This window comes from Cherax quadricarinatus, chromosome 35, assembly GCF_038502225.1.
Source record: "Cherax quadricarinatus isolate ZL_2023a chromosome 35, ASM3850222v1, whole genome shotgun sequence".
In the NCBI taxonomy this organism is placed as follows: Eukaryota; Metazoa; Arthropoda; class Malacostraca; order Decapoda; family Parastacidae; genus Cherax; species Cherax quadricarinatus.
Window position 1 is genome coordinate 9,252,656 of NC_091326.1, and position 21,359 is coordinate 9,274,014.

Sequence of the window (21,359 nt, forward strand, 5' to 3'; positions counted from 1 at the left end):
CATTCTGTCTCCAATGAAAATTATTTTTTTGTTATCACACTGGCCGATTCCCACCAAGGCCAGAAGGGTGCTTTACACTACAGTTTTTAAACTGCAACATTAACACCCCTCCTTCAGAGTGCAGGCACTGTACTTCCCATCTCCAGGACTCAAGTCCGGCCTGCCGGTTTACATAAGAACATAAGAATGTAGGAACACTGCAGAAGGCCTACTGGCCCATACGAGGCAGGTCCTTATCAAAACGACATCTACCTAAAGCTACTCAAGAAATAACTCCCGTACCCCTTGACACCAATCAAACCCAGCCCCTCCCACTCATATATTTGTCCAGTCTCTTCTTAAAGCTACCCAAGGTCCTAGCCTCTATCACCCCACTGGGAAGACTGTTCCATGCATCTACAACTCTGAACCCCTGAACCCCTTCATAAATGTTACTTTGCTCACACTCCAACAACATGTCAAGTATTAAAAACCATTTGTCTCCATTCACTCCTATCAAACACGCTCACGCATGCCCGCTGGAAGTCCAAGCCCCTCGCACACCAAACCTCCTTTACCCCCTCCCTCCAACCTTTCCTAGGCCGACCCTTACCCCGCCTTCCTTCCACTACAGACTGATACACTCTTGAAGTCAATCTGTTTCGCTCCATTCTCTCTACATGTCCGAACCACCTCAACAACCCTTCCTCAGCCCTCTGGACAACAGTTTTGGTTATCCCGCACCTCCTCCTAACTTCCTAACTACGAATTCTCTGCATTATATTCATACCACACATTGCCCTCAGACATGACGTCTCCACTGCCTCCAGCCTTCTCCTTGCTGCAACATTCATCACCCATGCTTGACACCCATATAAGAGCATTGGTAAAACTATACTCTCATACATTCCCCTCTTTGCCTCCAAGGACAAAGTTCTTTGTCTCCACATACTCCTAAGTGCACCACTCACCCTTTTCCCCTCATCAATTCTATGATTCACCTCATCTTTCATAGACCCATCCGCTGACACGTCCACTCCCAAATATCTGAATACATTCACCTCCTCCATACTCTCTTCCTCCAGTCTGATATCCAATCTTTCATCACCTAATCTTTTTGTTATCCTCATAACCTTACTCTTTCCTGTATTCACTTTTAATTTTCTTCTTTTGCATACCCTACCAAATTCATCCACCAATCTCTGCAACTTCTCTTCAGAATCTCCCAAGAGCACTGTGTCATCAGCAAAGAGCAACTGTGACAACTCCCACTTTATGTGTGATTCTTTATCTTTTAACTCCACGCCTCTTGCCAAGACCCTCGCATTTACTTCTCTTACAACCCCATCTATAAATATATTAAACAACCACGGTGACATCACACATCCTTGTCTAAGGCCTACTTTTACTGTGAAATAATTTCCCTCTTTCCTACATACTCTAACTTGAGCCTCACTATCCTCGTAAAAACTCTTCACTGCTTTCAGTAGCCTACCTCCTATACCATACACCTGCAACATCTGCCACATTGCCCCCCTATCCACCCTGTCATGTGCCTTTTCCAAATTCATAAATGCCTCAAAAACCTCCTTAGCCTTATCTAAATACTGTTCACTTATATGTTTCACTGTAAACACCTGGTCCACACACCCCCTACCTTTCCTAAAGCCTCCTTGTTCATCTGCTATCCTATTCTCCGTCTTACTCTTAATTCTTTCAATAATAACTCTACCATACACTTTACCAGGTATACTCAACAAACTTATCCCCCTATAATTTTTGCACTCTCTTTTGTCCCCTTTGCCTTTATATGAAAATGAAAATACTTCCTTAAATCTCATGCTTAGCTCTTCACATACTTCTTTGTTGTTTCTTGTGATCTCTCCTTCCTTCCTTCCTCAGCCTGATTACCTGGTCCTTGACTGTTGTTTTCCTCCTGATGTGGCTGTACAACAGCTTTGCATCAGATTTAGCTTTCGATGCTATGTCACTGTCACACTGCAGTACTTTATGTAGCTGGTGGAAAGTCATCAGCTGCTACAGACCCTGTTTCAAAGCAGTGCTTCTAGCTTTGTCAAGGTCTCCTTCAGTGAAAAATACAACTTTATCAATAATGTGAAACTGCTTACATAATTGTTGCACTGTTCACTGTTTGTATGATCTGTCTCTCTGTGTCTGGCATTGAGCTCTGCCAACATTTCCTCTTGATATTCTTTCTCATCCTCATCTAACAGTTCATTTACATCATTGTCTTGCATTTTTTCAGAGCCCCCACCTGGGAGTCTCCTTGCCAGTTGAACAATTTCATACATTGGGCTCTCAACTGAGAGAAAAGCCTGTGAAATTGTTCACCACCCTAGGCTATAATTTTTCCCAGTCTGCATTAAATGTTGATTGAGGCATTTTGTTTCATGCACTTTTTATTTGATGTAACAGATGGCATCTGCAGTGTTAAATATATGCTAAAATTCTGGTACTCCAATGTCTGAGTCAGCATCCTGTGTTGAGAGAAGTATCCACATCACTTTTCATGTGTATTAGTATGGGAATTATCAAGAGTTAAAAGAACCTTGAATGCAAGGGTCTTGCTGTGCAGGTAAAACATGCCTTCAGGAATAGAGAAATGCTTAAATTATCAAGCCTCCAGATCTGCCACACAGCAGATCTGGAAGCTTGATAAATTTGTTAGAAAATAAAAGGTCATAGGTTTTAGTTGTGATATACAGTGGAACGTCTACTTGCGAGTTTAATCCGTTCCATGACCTTGCTCGCAACTGGATTTGCTCGTTTGCAGAGTCAATTTTCCTCATTTAAATTAATTGAAATGCAATTAATCTGTTCCAGTTTAATTCTGTACTTCACTAATTTCGCTAATATCAACTCTACGGCTTATTTATCTATCACAGTTCATCTAATATGATATAACAAACAATATAAATAACATAGAAACCTGATATATACTCTAGAATGAATAAAATGTCATTACATATGTGGCAGCAGGAGTGGCTGACGAGAGTTTGTCTGGAGACAGGACAAAATACTCCTTGAATATTTCGCTGTCATCAACTCTCCGGCTTATTTATCTTTCACAGTTCATCTGATATGAAATAATAAACAATATAAATAAAATAGAAACCTGACTTCCTACAATAATCATCCACCACTCGCTATAAGCTAAGAATGAAAATATTTTAAGTAATGTGTATATTGTATAGGCATTTTTTTAGGCCTAGTTATATTGCTCACTTAATATATGATAATGTAAACATGTTATAAGGCTTTTATATTCATTTGAAAGTGAAAAAAAGGGGGCTATGATTCACTTTACAGCAGTAGCCCAGAATCTAACCTGCTGTATAAGCAGGGCCTGCCTGTAGTTGTGTTTAATTGTAATATAGAAATCCTAAACAACAGTGTACATAAAAATGTGAACACTTGTGGTGAATATTGTTTACTAACCTTTAATGTTTGATGTCTTTTTAACAGAAGGTTTGGCAACCGAGGTACCTGAAGTTAAGATCCGTGAATGGGTGTACACCAAAAATAATCCCTACCGCACTGCGGATGTAGTAGATGCTACTCCCATCAATTGGGCAGTGCCTACCGTCCAGAGGTTGTGGTTCGGGTAAGATTTTTCACTGTTATTTAATTGACTTTGTATACTCTTATCCTTAAAAGGGTATTGTATTGTATTGTATGAATTCTGTGGCCTTTCTCATTAATGACTGATCTCCACACTGAAACAGTTGAGGTATACTACTTAGCCCTGGCTTACTACTTGCAAGATTGCTGGCAATGCTGTTAGATCAAATTCGTTACCAACAAACTGTTTTTAATCAAACCGCATTAGGGCTTCTGAATATCTTCACTCAACCATGTCAGGTATTGGAAACAGTACTATTGTGAGTATGCATTAGCCACACCATGTGCACTCATGGCCTTGTGACAACTCCCAGGTCATTCTGACATCTTTAGATAGAAAAACCCATATGGAGAGAGAGTAAGTAAAACAGTGAAATTGTTGGTCATGTAGAAACAGTGTAGCAGGTTGGTTTGGTACAGGATGTGTGTCAATCTGGAGAGACTGGAAGGTGATTTTGGAGGCATGAAAAGATAACCTGGATGAAGTGGGAGTAAAGTACAAATGCTTCTTGCTTTATGATGGTTTGACTGAGCCCTTTCACTGTCAAGATCCCTGCTCGCAAACTTGCTCTCAGTGTCAAAGACTTTAAAAAAAAAAAAAGTATATATTTTATGAAATGATAGAGAATCATTTCCTGATGGTAATGAAGCTAGAAGTATGAAATTTGATGGAAAACTACGGAATTATGCTCTCACAAAGTTAGCAGTCTCAACGATATTTATGCACCGGTGATTTTGCCCACTTTGAGCCCTATTTTGGGCCAATTCCATTGATCCAGTTGATTATAATCATAGCTATTTTGCTAGAACTTCTCTTGTTCTATCAATTCAGTACAAGAAACTGCCCATTTACCTATTTCAACTACCCAATAAACTGATCAGAAATTGGTAATTTGGCTAGTTTCATACAAAATTCAAGAAAGGCCAATTTCAAAATAAAGTCCAGAATTAACAATGCAAACTTTCCTAGCACTAAAATAACATTTTTTTTCTGGTCATTAGCCATGTCTCCAGGCCTCTTATATTACGCTTGCTTTCCATTTTGAATTTTTATTCACTCAAAAAATAAAAAGATATACTGTTATGCAGACTATTGCATTATTGTAAAAATGGTACAAATAATATCAGCACATTGGTTAAAGCACATTAGACCCACCAGTTGATGTGTATTGGACGCGTGACATGATTTGTTTACTCATGAACATTGCCAAAAATCATGTATTTTTGTTACTTTGAGCTCAATTTCAAGGTACTTTTAGTTTGTAGACCATTAAAAATCACCTCGATTTCTGTAATATATCTTCGTCTATCAGTTGAGACTGAAAACAAGAATACAACCTTAAATACATGCAAAAATAAACTGCAAAGCTTCTGTTGTAAACCAAAAACACAACAAAAGTTTTTCTTCTCATGCACTGCGTGCTGCAGGATTTTTTTTTATACTGCTCACACTGTCCACTCAGACCTATTCTCTCATGTGTAGGCCTACCAGCTATCTCCTGCAAGATTGGAAGCTGCTAGAATTTTGGTGTAGTATTACGGGACTGACACTGGCTTCAAAGCCGTGATATGACTTTATGATGGTGCAATAGCAATGCTGTACATTTATTGTACATTATTGTATTCTGAGCACCTCTGCAAAAACAGTGATGATGTGCGAGTGTGGTGAAAGTGTTGAATGATGATGAAAGTATTTTCTTTTTGGGGATTTTCTTTCTTTTTTGGGTCACCCTGCCTCGGTGGGAGGCGGCCGACTTGTTGAAAAAAAAAAAAAAAAAAAAAAAAAACTATATTCATTCATTTACTTTTCAATACAGTAGTACCCCAAGTTTTGAACTTAATCCATTCCAGGAGCTACAGTGGATCCTCGGTTATCGGCCATAATCTGTTCCAGAAGCTCTGCCTAAAACCGAAATGGCCGAAAACCGAATTAATATTTCCCATAAGAATTATTGTAAATACGTACAATTAATCCGTTCCGGACAAAAATATTCACAAAAAAAATTTTTTTTAACAATTAAATCAGTATTGCATACCTTTATTGAAGACTAATGCTGGCTTCTGGAAGATAGGGAGGAGGAAGAAGGGAGGCGTTATTATTTGGAAGGGAAATCCCACTCCATACGGACTTAAGGTAGCAAAGCCCTCTCTGGGGTTACTTCCCTTCTTTCTTTGTCTTTTAATGCCACTAGGACCAGCTTGAGAGTCACTCCAACAACTGCATTCCCTGCCTTCCTGCTACACTCTGCCTTCCTGCTACACTCCCTGCCTTCCTGCTACACTCCCTGCCTTCCTGCTACACTCCCTGCCTTCCTGCTATGCTCCCTGCATGCCTGCTACACTCTCTGCATGCCTGCTACACTCCTTGCCTCTATGCCTGCCTGCCTTGAATTCTATCGTGTTTCTCACTTTCTTTACCAAAGGAACTTTACTAAGAACTTCCTTTGGGGCCATGGTGACTTATTTTGCAGTTGCACTTGATAAATAACCTCCAAAAACAACGGATTATAGCAAAATGTTTGGATGAATGAGCAGAAGCTTCCTCACTCGCCCAGAGACACAGCCAGACTGACGCGAGTGGCTGCCGGCGGGTGGGTGGACGCGTCCTATATGGCCGATAAGCAAAATAGCAGCTGAAAACCGGAAGCCAAAAAACCGGCCTATAACTGAGTTAGCTGATAACAGGAACAGCCAATAACCGGGGGTCCACTGTAGTTCTAAAGTCGAAACGTTCGAAAATCAAAGCAATATTTCCCATGAGAAATAATGTAAATGCAATTAATCCGTTCCAGAAACCCAAAAATATTCACAAAAAAATACATTTTATAGAGATTAATTATAGTTTTACATACACACAACAAACATACGTAGTTCAATTAGTAATAGATAAATAAACATTTAAATAAACATGTAAAATATCATTTTTACTTACCTTTATTGAAGATTGTTGATGGCATCTGGAAGATAGGGAGGAGTGAGGGAACACTTATTGCTTGAAAGGGGAATCCCCTTCCATAAAGACTTGAGGTAACGAGTCCTTATCTGGGGTTACTTCCCTTCTTTAAGATTTCCCTAAAATGGGACGTGGTTCTGTCACTGAACTTGTTGCAGAGATGGCTTGCTTCAGCTTGCTCAGGGTGATATTTTTCAGCAAATGCCTGCACCCTTGCACAAATCTCCTTAATCTCTGAAGAAGGCTCCGTCCACCACCACCATCATCCACCACCATCATTATCATCCACCACCATCATCATCATCCACCACCACCATCATCATCCACCACCACCATCATCATCCACCACCACCATCATCATCCACCACCACCATCATCATCCACCACCACCATCATCATCCACCACCACCATCATCATCCACCACCACCATCATCATCCACCACCACCATCATCATCCACCACCACCATCATCATCCACCACCACCACCATCATCCACCACCACCATCATCCACCACCATCATCATCATCCACCACCACCATCATCCACCAGTACCATCGACCATCATCCACCAGTACCATCCACCACCACCATCCACCAATACAGTGGACCCCCGCATACCGTCGGCATCACATAACGTTCAATCCTCATACCGCTCGCTTTTATCGCAAAAATTTTGCCTCGCATACCGCTCAAAAACCCGCTCACCGCTGTTCGTCCGAGACGCGTCCAATGTGCGCCCTTAGCCAGCCTCACATGTGCCGCCGGTGGCATTGTTTACCAGCCAGCCTCCGCGGTAACATCCAAGCATACAATCGGAACATTTCGTATTATTACAGTGTTTTTGGTGATTTTATCTGCAAAATAAGTGACCATGGGCCCCAAGAAAGCTTCTAGTGCCAACCCTACAGCAATAAGGGTGAGAATTACTATAGAGATGAAGAAAGAGATCATTGATAAGTATGAAAGTGGAGTGCGTGTCGCCGACCTGGCCAGGTTGTACAAGAAACCCAAATCAACCATCGCTACTATTGTGGGCAACAGGAAGGCAATCAAGGAAGCTGTTCTTGCCAAAGGTTTAACTGTGTTTTCAAAACAGAGATCGCAAGTGATGGAAGATGTTGAGAGACTCTTATTGGTGTGGATAAATGAAAAACAGCTAGCAGGAGATAGCGTCTCTCAAGCGATCATAAGCGAAAAGGCTAGGAAGTTGCATGAGGATTTAATTAAAAAAATGCCTGCAACTAGTGATGATGTGAGTGAATTTAAGGCCAGCAAAGGTTGGTTTGAGAGATTTGAGAAGCGTAGTGGCATACATAGTGTGATAAGGCATGGTGAGGCTGCCAGTTCGGACCACAAAGCAGCTGAAAAATATGTGCAGGAATTCAAGGAGTACATAGACAGTGAAGGACTGAAACCTGAACAAGTGTTTAATTGTGATGAAACAGGCCTGTTTTGGAAGAAAATGCCAAGCAGGACCTACATTACTCAGGAGGAAAAGGCACTCCCAGGACATAAGCCTATGAAAGACAGGCTTACTTTGTTGATGTGTTCCAATGCTACTGGTGATTGCAAAGTGAAGCCTTTATTAGTGTATCACTCTGAAACTCCCAGACCGTTCAGGCAAAAGAATGTCCTCAAGGAGAATTTGTGTGTGCTGTGGAGGGCAAACAGTAAGGCATGGGTCACTAGGGACTTTTTCTATGACTGGTTACACCATGCATTTGCCCCCAATGTGAAAGATTACCTAACTGAAAAGAAATTAGAACTTAAGTGCCTCCTGGTGTTAGACAATGCCCCTGGTCATCCTACAGACGTGGCAGAGCGACTTTATGGGGACATGAAATTCATTAAGGTGAAGTTTTTGCCTCCTGATACCACTCCTCTCCTGCAGCCCATGGACCAGCAGGTTATTGCAAACTTCAAAAAACTGTACACAAAAGCTCTGTTTGAAAGGTGCTTTGTAGTGACCTCAGAAACTCAACTGACAAAGAGAGTTTTGGAGAGAGCACTTTAATATCCTCAGTTGTGTAAACTTTATAGGTAAGGCTTGGGAGGGAGTGACTAAGAAGACCTTGAACTCTGCTTGGAAGAAACTGTGGCCAGAATGTGTAGACAAAAGGGATTTTGAAGGGTTTGAGGCTAACCCTGAGAGGATTATGCCAGTTGAGGAATCCATTGTGGCATTGGGAAAGTCCTTGGGGTTGGAGGTTAGTGGGGATGATGTGGAAGAGTTGGTGGAGGAGGACAATGAAGAACTAACCACTGATGAGCTGATAGATCAACTTCAGCAGCAAGAGGCCAGACCTGAGGAAACTGATTCGAAGGAGGGGAGAGAGAAATTGAAGAAATTGCCTACTACAAAGATTAAGGAAATCTGTGCAAAGTGGCTTGAAGTGCAAACCTTCATGGATGAAAATCACCCTCACACAGCTATTGCAAGCCGTGCTGGTGATTATTACACTGACAATGTTGTGAAACACTTTAGGGAAGTCATAAAGGAACGAGAGGTACAGGCCACTATGGACAGATATGTTGTGCGAAAGAAGTCCAGTGACTCTGAAGCTGGTCCTAGTGGCATTAAAAGAAGAAGGGAAGTAACCCCAGAAAAGGACTCGACACCTCAAGTCTTAATGGAAGGGGATTCCCCTTCTAAACACTAACACTCTCTCTTCCCTCCTCCCATCCCATCAATCATCACCAGATCTTCAATAAAAGTAAGTGTCATGTAATTGTGCATGCCTTTTTCAGTTTGTGTGTATTAAAATTAACATTTCATGTGGTAAATTTTTTTTTTTTTATACTTTTGGGTGTCTTGCACGGATTAATTTGATTTCCATTATTTCTTATGGGGAAAATTCATTCGCATACCGATCATTTCGCATAACAATGAGCCCTCTTGCACGGATTAAAGTCGCTATGCGGGGGTCCACTGTATCATCCATCACCACTACCACCATCCACCAGTACCATCCACCATCACCACCATGGTAGCTTATTTCACAGTCACACATAATAAAGAAGCACCAAACACAGTGAATTAATTGTGAAATGTTTAAATGAGCACACAAGTTAGTGTTCACTCAAGCATAAACAAAGCCAGACTGGCTCACGATGCCTGCACGGGGGACTCAGGCAGGCAGACAGGTCTGGTTCGAAACATGGGGCATGTTTGATACTCAGGACAAAATTGGTGCAAAAAAAGTGGTCGAAACTCGAAGCATTCGATAGTTGATGCATTCGAAACACGGGGTTCCACTGTACTGGTATTTAGTTACAGTAATTATTTGTTTTTTTTAATCAGTAACAATTTATCCATCATATTAATATGAGTGGAGACAGATGGTCTTTGGGACCCGACAAGCTGTTGGAGTGTGAGCAGGGTAATAATTTGTTAAGGGATTCAGAAAAATCTGTTAACCGAACTTGAGTCCTGGAGGTGATAAATACAATGCCTGCACTTTAAAAGAGGGGTTTGGGATATTTGCTGTTTAGAATGATGTCTAAACTGTTGTATCTGTGCACCTTTGCAAAGACAGTAATAGTGTGAATGATTGTGAAAATGTTTCTTTTTTTGGGTCGCCCGGCCTTGGTGGGAGACGGCCAGTGTGTTAAAAAAAATTCATATTTGACTTACGATATTTTCAACTTAGTGGGTTCATCGGAACGTAACCCCTTTGTAGGTCGAGGAGCACCTATAGAGAAGTTAGTAGTTAGGACATTCAGCAGGCATTTGTGAGCATGTAGACTGAAATGAAGAGTTTCTGGGATCAGACATAGTGTTAGGGTGATCGAGGTAATGTCTGTAAAGGGACTCGAGAATACTGGCTAACTGGACTCGAATGTTCAAAGCTGAGAAATACAGAATTACGCTAAAATTTGAGTGACAAAGTTGCTGTCCAGTGGGTCAACATAGGACTGCGATATGTCGTTATGATGAGAAACGTTTTCATGTTTGAATCTAGCTGTAAGTGGGAAATAGTTGTAAAGTTAAAAAAAAATTGGAGAACCTTAAAAAATTGTTTTTGTAGATCAGCTAAAGGAATGTGTTATTAAGACTTGTTAGTATAATATGTGGCAGTAAACCTAAAGCTATGCAGATAACTATCTTACAAACTTTATATTCTGTATCACATAAGGATCATGTATGGTCATGTATATTCTGTATTGCATAAGGATCGTGTATGGTCATGTATATTCTGTCTCGCATAAGGATCATGTATGGACGTGTATATTCTGTATCACGTAAGGATCATGTATGGACAGTGTTAACACTGGAAGTATAATACTCTAGTATTTTTATTTTAATCAACTGTATCCAAAATAAAATGCCTTTCCACTTTTTAATACTCTGTTTCACAAGGTATTGAAACATTTGTCTTAAATTTCAAGAATTGCTTTTAAAAGGTAAAATTATGATATTATAAATAAAACTTTGTGAAATGTCTAACTTGTTATTTATTGATTGTAATAGGTCTGTTGTAGATGACAAAAAGCGTCGGCTACGTGCATTCTTGAGCTGCATGAGATCAGACTCCCCACTCATGTTGCACACGTCCCATGTTCCACAGCATCTGCTTATAATGGCAACAGTCCTTAGGTAAGACTTTTCTTTGTGTTCATATGTATGTGTGTATTCTAGTAGTAATGGTTACTAGAACCAGGGAATGTGTATGAAAGATAACTGAGATTAGTGAGAGAATTGAGTGTGTAGAACAAATGAGTAGCATGAAGGGCCTAATAAGAGTATATAATAAGATTGTTTCAAGGATAGACATGCATTCTGTCGCAAAGAAAGAGATACAGCTGTACAATAGGGACCCGCTTTACGGCGTTTCACTTTACAGTGTTCCGCTAATATGGACATTTCAAATTATGACCAAAACTTGCTATATGGCTCCCCCACCTGACTTTAAACCTTTGAGTGTTTCAGCCGTATACGTACATATGTCTTACGAGCCAGTGTTTTGGATGTGTATATATACGTATATATATATGTGTGAACAGTGTTTAGATAAAGGTAGGGAAGTTTTTATTGCATTTATGGATTTAGAAAAGGCATGTGATAGAGTGGATAGGGGAGCAATGTGGCATATGTTGGAACTATATGGAATAGGTGGTGAGTTACTAAATGCTATAAAGAATTTTTATGAGGATAGTGAGGCTCAGGTTAGGGTGTGTAGAAGAGAGGGAGACTACTTCCCGGTAAAAGTAGGTCTTAGACAGGTATGTGTAATGTCACCATGGTGGTTTAATATATTTATAGATGGGGTTGTAAAAGAAGTAATCCTACCAGGAGAGTGGTAGGATTAAATTATGGGGAATCAAATACAAAATGGGAATTGACACAGTTACTTTTTGCTGAGGATACTGTGCTTATGGGATATTCTAAAGAAAAATTGCAAAGGTTAGTGAACAAGTTTGGAAGTGTGTGTAAAGGTAGAAAGTTGAAAGTGAACATAGAAAAGAGCAAGATGATGAGGGTATCAAATGATTTAGATAAAGAAAAATTGGATATCAAATTGGGGAGGAGGAGTATGGAAGAAGTGAATGTTTTCAGATATTTGGGAGTTGTCAGCGGATGCACTTATGAAGGATGAGGTTAATCATAGAATTGATGAAGGAAAAAAGGCGAGTGGTGCGTTGAGGTGTAATTTTTTTTTTTTTTTTCAACAAGTCGGCCATCTCCCACCGAGGCAAAGAAGGGAATGTATGAAAGTATAGTAGTACCAACACTTATATGGGTGTGAAGCTTGGGTTGTAGATGCTGCAGCGAGGAGGCGGTTGAAGGCAGTGATGTCCTGTCTAAGGGCAGTGTGTGTTATGTAAATATTATGCAGAAAATTCGGAGTTTGGAAATTAGGAGAAGGTGTGGAGTTAATAAAAGTATTAGTCAGAGGGTTGAAGAGGGGTTGTTCAGGTGGCTTGGTCATTTAGAGAGAATGGATCAAAGTAGAATGACTTGGAGAGCGTATAAATCTGTATGAGAAGGAAGGCAGGGGTAGGAGTCGTCCTCGAAAAGGTTGGAGGGAGGGGGTAAAGGAGGTTTTTTGGGTGAGGGGCTTGGACTTTCAGCAAGCGTACATGGGCGTGTTAGATAGGAGTGAATGGAGACAAATGGTATTTGGGACCTGACGAACTGTTGGAGTGTGATCAGGGTAATATTTAATGAAGGGATTCAGGGAAACTGGTTATTTTTCTATAGCTGGACTTCAGTTCTGGAAATGGGAAGTACAATGCCTGCACTTGCCACAGGACGCGGCTACTTGTACATTCGTGACTCAGTCTGCCTTTGTTACTCGACATTTGTGCAACGTGGAGTGGTGCAAAGTTTTGTGGAGAAATATCACCCTATCAAATCTGTTGCAAGCCGTGTCCCATTTTAGGCAAATCTTAAAGAGATGCCAGAAACAGGCCTCTCTGGACAGATTTTTTGTGCGACAGGGGTCCAGTGACTCAAGCTGGTCCTAGTGCCAGTAAAAGACAAAGAAGGGAAGTAACCCCGGATAGGGTTTTGATACCTGAAGTCCTTATGTTGGGGGATTCCAATGCCAAACAATAACCTCTCCTCCCTCTCCCCTCCTCGATGTCTTCCATATGCCAACGAGTCTTCAGTAAAGGTAAAAGTGATGTTAAATGTTCATTTATGCATTTCATTAGTGCTTTGTATTTATTTCTCATTGTTTTCTGTATATAAAACTAGTTATTCTCTCTAAAATTTATTTTCTGTTAATATTTTTGGGTGTCTGGAATGGATTAATGGGATTTACATTATTTCTTATGGGAAATATTACTTCAGTTTTCATACAAATCAGTTTTCGGCCGACCTTCTGGAACGGATTAAAGACAAAAACTTGGGTTCCACTGTATGTCGGCTTAATGTTTCACCCATAATTGGGTTTTATTAGTACATAATACAATGAGGCAAATTACACCTTGTATAGGGCACCAGAGGCATATGGTCAGGTGTAAAACTGGGTAGTGGATTACTCAACTTTACACTTGACTGTCTGCCCTAGATATCTAGCCATATAATTTTTTTCATTCTTGCTATGTACTGATAAAACCCACACGTGGGTGAAACTTTGTAGCAATAAATAATTCACGGCATTAAGTGTCTATTTACCACGTGTCAGCATTATGCCTTACTTAGTATACAAAGGTAGGGTATTTATTGAAGGGGGGGTCAGGCTTATTTTCTAATTGGTATTGTTCTACTACAAATTATTTCAGATATATTATGAGCACTTCTAATGGTCCAATACTGAGAAAGCAAGAATTGGATGCCTTTCTAGTGACGGCTTTCTCCCCAGATCTCACAAATGCACATTATTTGCAAGACTTGCAGGTTTGTGATAAATTTTTTCTGCTTTCTGTATACATACAGTATATTTTTTTTTTTTTTTTTTTTTTTTAACAGGCTGTCTCCCACCAAGGTAGGGTGTTCAGTATTTCATGCATAATCATCATTAACCTTTAAAATATACAGAAGCTGGAGCCTTAACAGTCTTGCTGTAAAGAGCATTTTGAATATTTTTTTTTTTTTTATATTTTTCCCACAGGCTGTGGCTAACCTAAATTTAGGGGCCCTGAGGCTTGAACTGTTATGGGGGGCCTCTTGCAACCCTTTCTCATACAGTAGTCCCAGAATTTTTAAGCAGTGTGGGCTAAAGTTGCTACTGGGGCCCCTCTGGGATTAGGGGCCCTGAATCTTAAACGTTATTAGTACCAGAGTAGATCTGCCCCTTCCCACAGGATTGTAGAGCATAAAAAATGGATACTGGTACATAACTGGAAAGAGAACTCTAAAATAATGCAAAGGCACCATTTTATGACATGTTGAAGGTTGACATATGTAGTCAAAATGGCAACTCTGTGGCAATGCTGTACATATTACTACATTGTTTTTTTTTAAACCGTTCTTTCTCAGATTTGTTAGTTTTTTTTTTTTTTCCATTGAATTTACAAATTTACAGGTCTCCTTGCCATGGTATGTCACTTGGTACTCGAGTCTCGCATACTGACTGTTATAGTTTTGCAGTACTGCCTCCCATTATTCACTCATGGGCCAGGATTTTTGTTGTAGGTGGAACAACATTGCAGACAATTCCAGAAGGTGCTTCTGAAATTTTGTATCAGGAAATTTGAATGCACTAGGATTTTTTTATACATTGTATGTACATTGCACCCATTCACCTAAGACAGGTACACAGGTCTCCCTCAACATTCGCGAGGGTTAGGGGATCAAGAGCCTCGCGAATGTTGAAAAACCGTGAATGTTTGGTGCCCCAATATATTGTATACTGCTTCCTTAACTTGTTGAACCATGAACAATCATAAAATACATGAAAACGTCGTAAATTGTACTTAATATATACATGTTATGCTTTAATAACATGTATGTTATTAAATACCACAGACTCCACCAATGCCTCCACCACTTCCCCAACCACTGCGAGTCCCTACTACCCTCCCTCCGATCCCCGCAACTGGCAGCCAGCCCTCCCACCACTCAGTGTGGTGAGTGTTTTGTTTGTTCATTATTTGCTATTAAACTACAGTATAAATAATGTAAACCCATTCATGACTGCATATTGGAATGGCTATTCGGACAGGTATTGGATGGTGACATCATGTGTTTAGTCTTGAACACAGCAAAGAATCAAACATTTCTGCTACTGCTAATAATAACAATAGTATAATAATAATTCAAGGTAGTAGGTTGGTAGACAGCAACCGCCCAGGGAGGTACGACCGTCCTGCCAAGTGAGTGTAAAACGAAAGCCTGTAATTGTTTTACATGATGGTAGGATTGCTGGTGTCCTTTTTTCTGTCTCATGAACATGCAAGATTTCAGGTACGTCTTGCTACTTCTACTTACACTTAGGTCACACTACACATACATGTACAAGCACATATATACACACCCCTCTGGGTTTTCTTCTATTTTCTTTCTAGTTCTTATTCTTGTTTATTTCCTCTTATCTCCATGGGGAAGTGGAACAGAATTCTTCCTCCGTAAGCCATGCGTGTTGTAAGAGGCAACTAAAATGCCGGGAGCAAGGGGCTAGTAACCTCTTCTCCTGTATATATTACTAAATGTAAAAGGAGAAACTTTCGTTTTTCCTTTTGGGCCACCCCGCCTCGGTGGGATACGGCCGGTGTGTTGAAAGAAAGAAAGATAAATAATGTAAACCCGAATAATAATAATAATAATAATAATAAAGCCTAGGGAAAGTATGGATTTGTCAGTTAAAAACAGAGTAGGGGAGTTAGTAGATGGGGAGAGGGAGGTATTAGGTAGATGGCGAGAATATTTTGAGGAACTTTTAAATGTTAAGGAAGAAAGGGAGGCAGTAATTTCATGCACTGGCCAGGGAGGTATACCATCTTTTAGGAGTGAAGAAGAGCAGAATGTAAGTGTGGTGGAGGTACGTGAGGCATTACGTAGAATGAAAGGGGGTAAAGCAGCTGGAACTGATGGGATCATGACAGAAATGTTAAAAGCAGGGGGGGATACAGTGTTGGAGTGGTTGGTACTTTTGTTTAATAAATGTATGAAAGAGGGGAAGGTACCTAGGGATTGGCGGAGAGCATGTATAGTCCCTTTATATAAAGGGAAAGGGGACAAAAGAGATTGTAAAAATTATAGAGGAATAAGTTTACTGAGTATACCAGGAAAAGTATACGGTAGGGTTATAATTGAAAGAATTAGAGGTAAGACAGAATGTAGAATTGCGGACGAGCAAGGAGGTTTCAGAGTGGGTAGGGGATGTGTAGATCAAGTGTTTACATTGAAGCATATATGTGAACAGTATTTAGATAAAGGTAGGGAAGTTTTTATTGCATTTATGGATTTAGAAAAGGCATATGATAGAGTGGATAGAGGAGCAATGTGGCAGATGTTGCAAGTATATGGAATAGGTGGTAAGTTACTAAATGCTGTAAAGAGCTTTTATGAGGATAGTGAGGCTCAGGTTAGGGTGTGTAGAAGAGAGGGAGAATACTTCCCGGTAAAAGTAGGTCTTAGACAGGGATGTGTAATGTCACCATGGTTGTTTAATATATTTATAGATGGGGTTGTAAAAGAAGTAAATGCTAGGGTGTTCGGGAGAGGGGTGGGATTAAATTATGGGGAATCAAATTCAAAATGGGAATTGACACAGTTACTTTTTGCTGATGCTACTGTGCTTATGGGAGATTCTAAAGAAAAATTGCAAAGGTTAGTGGATGAGTTTGAGAATGTGTGTAAAGGTAGAAAGTTGAAAGTGAACATAGAAAAGAGTAAGGTGATGAGGGTATCAAATGATTTAGATAAAGAAAAATTGGATATCAAATTGGGGAGGAGGAGTATGGAAGAAGTGAATGTTTTCAGATACTTGGGAGTTGACGTGTCGACGGATGGATTTATGAAGGATGAGGTTAATCATAGAATTGATGAGGGAAAAAAGGTGAGTGGTGCGTTGAGGTATATGTGGAGTCAAAAAACGTTATCTATGGAGGCAAAGAAGGGAATGTATGAAAGTATCGTAGTACCAACACTCTTATATGGATGTGAAGCTTGGGTGGTAAATGCAGCAGCGAGGAGACGGTTGGAGGCAGTGGAGATGTCCTGTCTAAGGGCAATGTGTGGTGTAAATATTATGCAGAAAATTCGGAGTGTGGAAATTAGGAGAAGGTGTGGAGTTAATAAAAGCATTAGTCAGAGGGCAGAAGAGGGGTTGTTGAGGTGGTTTGGTCATTTAGAGAGAATGGATCAAAGTAGAATGACATGGAAAGCATATAAATCTATAGGGGAAGGAAAGAGGGGTAGGGGTCATCCTCGAAAGGGTTGGAAAGAGGGGGTAAAGGAGTTTTTGTGGGTGAGGGGCTTGGACTTCCAGCAAGCGTGCATGAGCGTGTTAGATAGGAGTGAATGGAGACGAATGATACTTGGGACCTGACGATCTGTTGGAGTGTGAGCAGGGTAATATTTAGTGAAGGGATTCAGGGAAACCGGTTATTTTCATATAGTCGGACTTGAGTCCTGGAAATGGGAAGTACAATGCCTGCACTTTAAAGGAGGGGTTTGGGATGTTGGCAGTTTGGAGGGATATGTTGTGTATCTCTATACGTATATGCTTCTAAACTGTTATATTCTGAGCACCTCTGCAAAAGCAGTGATAATGTGTGAGTGTGGTGAAAGTGTTGAATGATGATGAAAGTATTTTCTTTTTGGGGATTTTCTTTCTTTTTTTTGGGTCACCCTGCCTCGGTGGGAGACGACCGACTTGTTGAAAAAAAAAAAATAATAATAATATAATAATAATAATAATACGATATAATTGAAGAAGGAAATTGTACAAAAATACGAGGGAGTGGTTAACACATCGTCAGTGTGGCTTTGTTTATGCTGGAGTGAGCATTAGTCTCCCTGCTCTTCCAAACATTTCACAATAATTCAGCGGTTGAGGCAGTGGTATTTAATAACATATATGTTATAAATAATAATAGTACATATTAATAACATGTATTATTATTATTAATAACATGTATGTTATTAAATACCACTGCCTCAGTCGCTGCTTCAACAGTTGCCTCAATCGCTGCCTCAACAGCTGCCTCAATCGCTTCAACAGCTGCCTCACCCACTGCCTCAGTGACCACTGCCTCAATCGCTGCCTCAATTGCTGCCTCAATCGCTGCCTCAACAGCTGCCTCAATCGCTGCCTCAACAGCTGCCTCAACAGCTGCCTCAACCACTGCCTCTACCACTCCAGTCGCACTCAATCTACAAGTACCAAACACAATGAATTATTGTGAAATGTTTGGAAGAGCAGGGAGACTAATGCTCACTCCAGCATAAACAAAGCCACACTGACGATGTGTCAACCACTCCCTCGTATTTTTGTACAACTTCCTTCTTCAATTATATCGCATTTATTATTATTATTATTTTTTTTTTTTTTTTTTTTTTTCAACAAGTCGGCCGTCTCCCACCGAGGCAGGGTGACCCAAAAAAGAAAGAAAATCCCCAAAAAGAAAATACTTTCATCATCATTCAACACTTTCACCACACTCGCACATTATCACTGTTTTTGTAGAGGTGCTCAGAATACAACAGTCTAGAAGCATACACATATAAAGATACACAACATATCCCTCCAAACTGCCAATATCCCAAACCCCTCCTTTAAAGTGCAGGCATTGTACTTCCCATTTCCAGGACTCAAGTCCGACTATATGAAAATAACCGGTTTCCCTGAATCCCTTCACTAAATATTACCCTGCTCACACTCCAACAGATCGTCAGGTCCCAAGTACCATTCGTCTCCATTCACTCCTATCTAACACGCTCACGCACGCTTGCTGGAAGTCCAAGCCCCTTACCCACAAAACCTCCTTTACCCCCTATTATTAGCAGTAGCAGAAATGTTTGATTCTTTGCTGTGTTCAAGAGTAAACACATGTCACCGTCTAATACCTGTCCGAATAACCATTCCAATATGCAGTCATGAATGGGTTTACGTTATTTATACTGCAGTTTAATAGCAAATAATGAACAAACAAAACACTCACCACACTGAGTGGTGGGAGGGCTGGCTGCCAGTTGCGGGGGTCGGAGGGAGGGTAGTAGGGACTCGCAGGTGGCGGGAAACTTGAATATGATTTGGCGGTTGGGAATTCGCGAATGTGTGAAGCCCGCGAAAGCGGAAATCGTGAATTGTTGAGGGAGACCTGTATATGTCACACCCAGTTTAAGGGTTGCATATAATTAAATCTTGCTTTCAAGCATACTCATGTATTTAAAGCTTACGGCTGATTATTAATTATTATTTTCTGGAGGATTCCCTATCATATTGGTGTATGTGTTTGTTTGGTCCTTTGAATATTGCAGTGAGGAGGAGAATGAAAGTAAAAATTTCTTGTCCAAGTGTAAGTCATAAAGTTTCATGGTATGAAAGTTATAATTTTAAGGAGATGAGAAAAATTGTTGAGGTTGTTTTTTATTAGAAAGGAGTAAAATGGGTTGCTAAGGAAGTTGCATAAATTTGGGGTGAAGGAGACAGCTGATCAAGTGTTGGGAGTAGGATGTGATATAGATGATGAGAGGTGGGACTTAAATATCCTGCAAGTATGGATGTCTCTGTTAGATTGGTGTGATTGAAAGTCTTTGGGATTTGATGTGCTTTTAGAGTGTGAGCATGGCAATATTGTTTATAGATGTATCCCATATCTTTGAAAGGTTTAAGGAAAAGCTGAATGGCTGGATTTTGTTAGAATGTACAGTGCCTGTATCTTGAAGGTTGAATAAGGATATAAAGATTTCAGAGGGTAGTGCTAGAAAGTGAGTCAGAGAACAAATGATGTTAAGCGTGTGTACATGGATCACACTGTCAAAATAGGGATAATATTGAAAACTTTTATAAAAACGTTTGCAGATACAGTGGTACCTTGACTTAGGAGTGCCCCAACTTACGAGTTTTTTGAGTTATGAGCCGTCACTTGGTCGAATTTTTGCTTTGAGTTGCAAACCAAAATTCAAGTTACAAGCTAGCTTCAGTTATACTGCCACTCGCAGGAGATACCAAGGAAATATCAAAAACCTCAATAATAACCAATGTGTAGTAAGTTACTAAATGCTGTAAAGCGATTTTATGAGGATAGTGAGGCTCAGGTTAGGGTGTGTAGAAGAGAGGGAGATTACTTCCCAGTAAAAGTAGATCTTAGACAGGGATGTGTAATGTCACCATGGTTGTTTAATATACTTATTTATAGATGGGGTTGTAAAAGAAGTAAATACTAGAGTGTTCGGGAGAGGGGTGGGATTAAATTATGGGGAATCAAATACAAAATGGGAGTTGATGCAGTTACTTTTTGCTGATGATACTGTGCTTATGGGAGACTAAAGAAAAGTTGCAAAGATTAGTGGACAAGTTTGGGAAGGTGTGTAAAGGCAGAAAGTTGAAAGTGAACATAGATAAGAGTAAGGTGATGAGGGTATCAAATGATTTAGATAAAGAAAAGCTGGATATCACATTGGAGAGAGGGAGTATGGAAGAAGTGAATGTTTTCAGATATTTGGGAGCTGACGTGTCAGCGGATGGGTTTATGAAGGATGAGGTTAACCATAGAATTGATGAAGGAAAAAAGGTGAGTGGTGCATTGAGGTATATGTGGAGACAATAAACATTATCTGTGGAGGCAAAGAAGGGAATGTATGAAATTATAGTGGCACCAACTTTCTCATATGGGTGTGAAGCTTGGGTTGTAAATGCAGCAGCGAGGAGGCAGTTGGAGGCAGTGGAGATGTCCTGTCTAAGGGCAGTGTGTGGTGTAAATATTATGCAGAAAATTCGGAGTGTGGAAATTAGGAGGTGTGGAGTTACTAAAAGTAGTAGTCAGAGGGCTGAAGAGGGGTTGTTGAGGTGGTTTGGTCATTAGGAGAGAATGGATCAAAGTAGAATGACATGGAGAGCGTATAAATCTGTAGGGGAAGGAAGGCAGGGTAGGGGTCGTCCTCGAAAAGGTTGGAGGGAGGGGATAAAGAAGGTTTTGTGAGCGAGGGGCTTGGACTTCCAGCAAGCATGCTTGAGCGTGTTAGATAGGTGTGAATAGAGACTAATAGTCTTTGGGACCTGACGAGCTGTTGGAGTGCGAGTAGGGTAATATTTAATGAAGGGATTCAGGGAAATCAGTTATTTTTATATAGCCGGACTTGAGTACTGGAAATGGGAAGTACAATGCCTGCACTTTAAAGGAGGGGTTTGGGATATTGGCAGTTTGGAGGGATATGTTATATATC

At 40.3% G+C, this 21,359-nt stretch overlaps 1 protein-coding gene across 17 annotated transcripts in view; it reads left to right on the top strand.

The window, feature by feature from the left end:
* LOC128694998 (constitutive coactivator of PPAR-gamma-like protein 1 homolog) overlaps positions 1-21,359 on the top strand; it is a 224,507-nt gene that overhangs the window by 153,897 nt on the left and 49,251 nt on the right. For all 17 annotated transcript variants that reach the window (XR_008407941.1, XR_008407942.2, XR_008407943.1 and 14 more), the window contains 3 exons: positions 3,466-3,604; positions 11,049-11,174; positions 13,808-13,922. Coding sequence is in view for 13 of the 17 variants with exons in the window: in XM_053785385.1 (XP_053641360.1) it covers positions 3,466-3,604; positions 11,049-11,174; positions 13,808-13,922 (380 nt within the window). In the remaining 4 variants the exon portion in view is untranslated. The remainder of the gene's footprint in view (positions 1-3,465; positions 3,605-11,048; positions 11,175-13,807; positions 13,923-21,359) is intronic.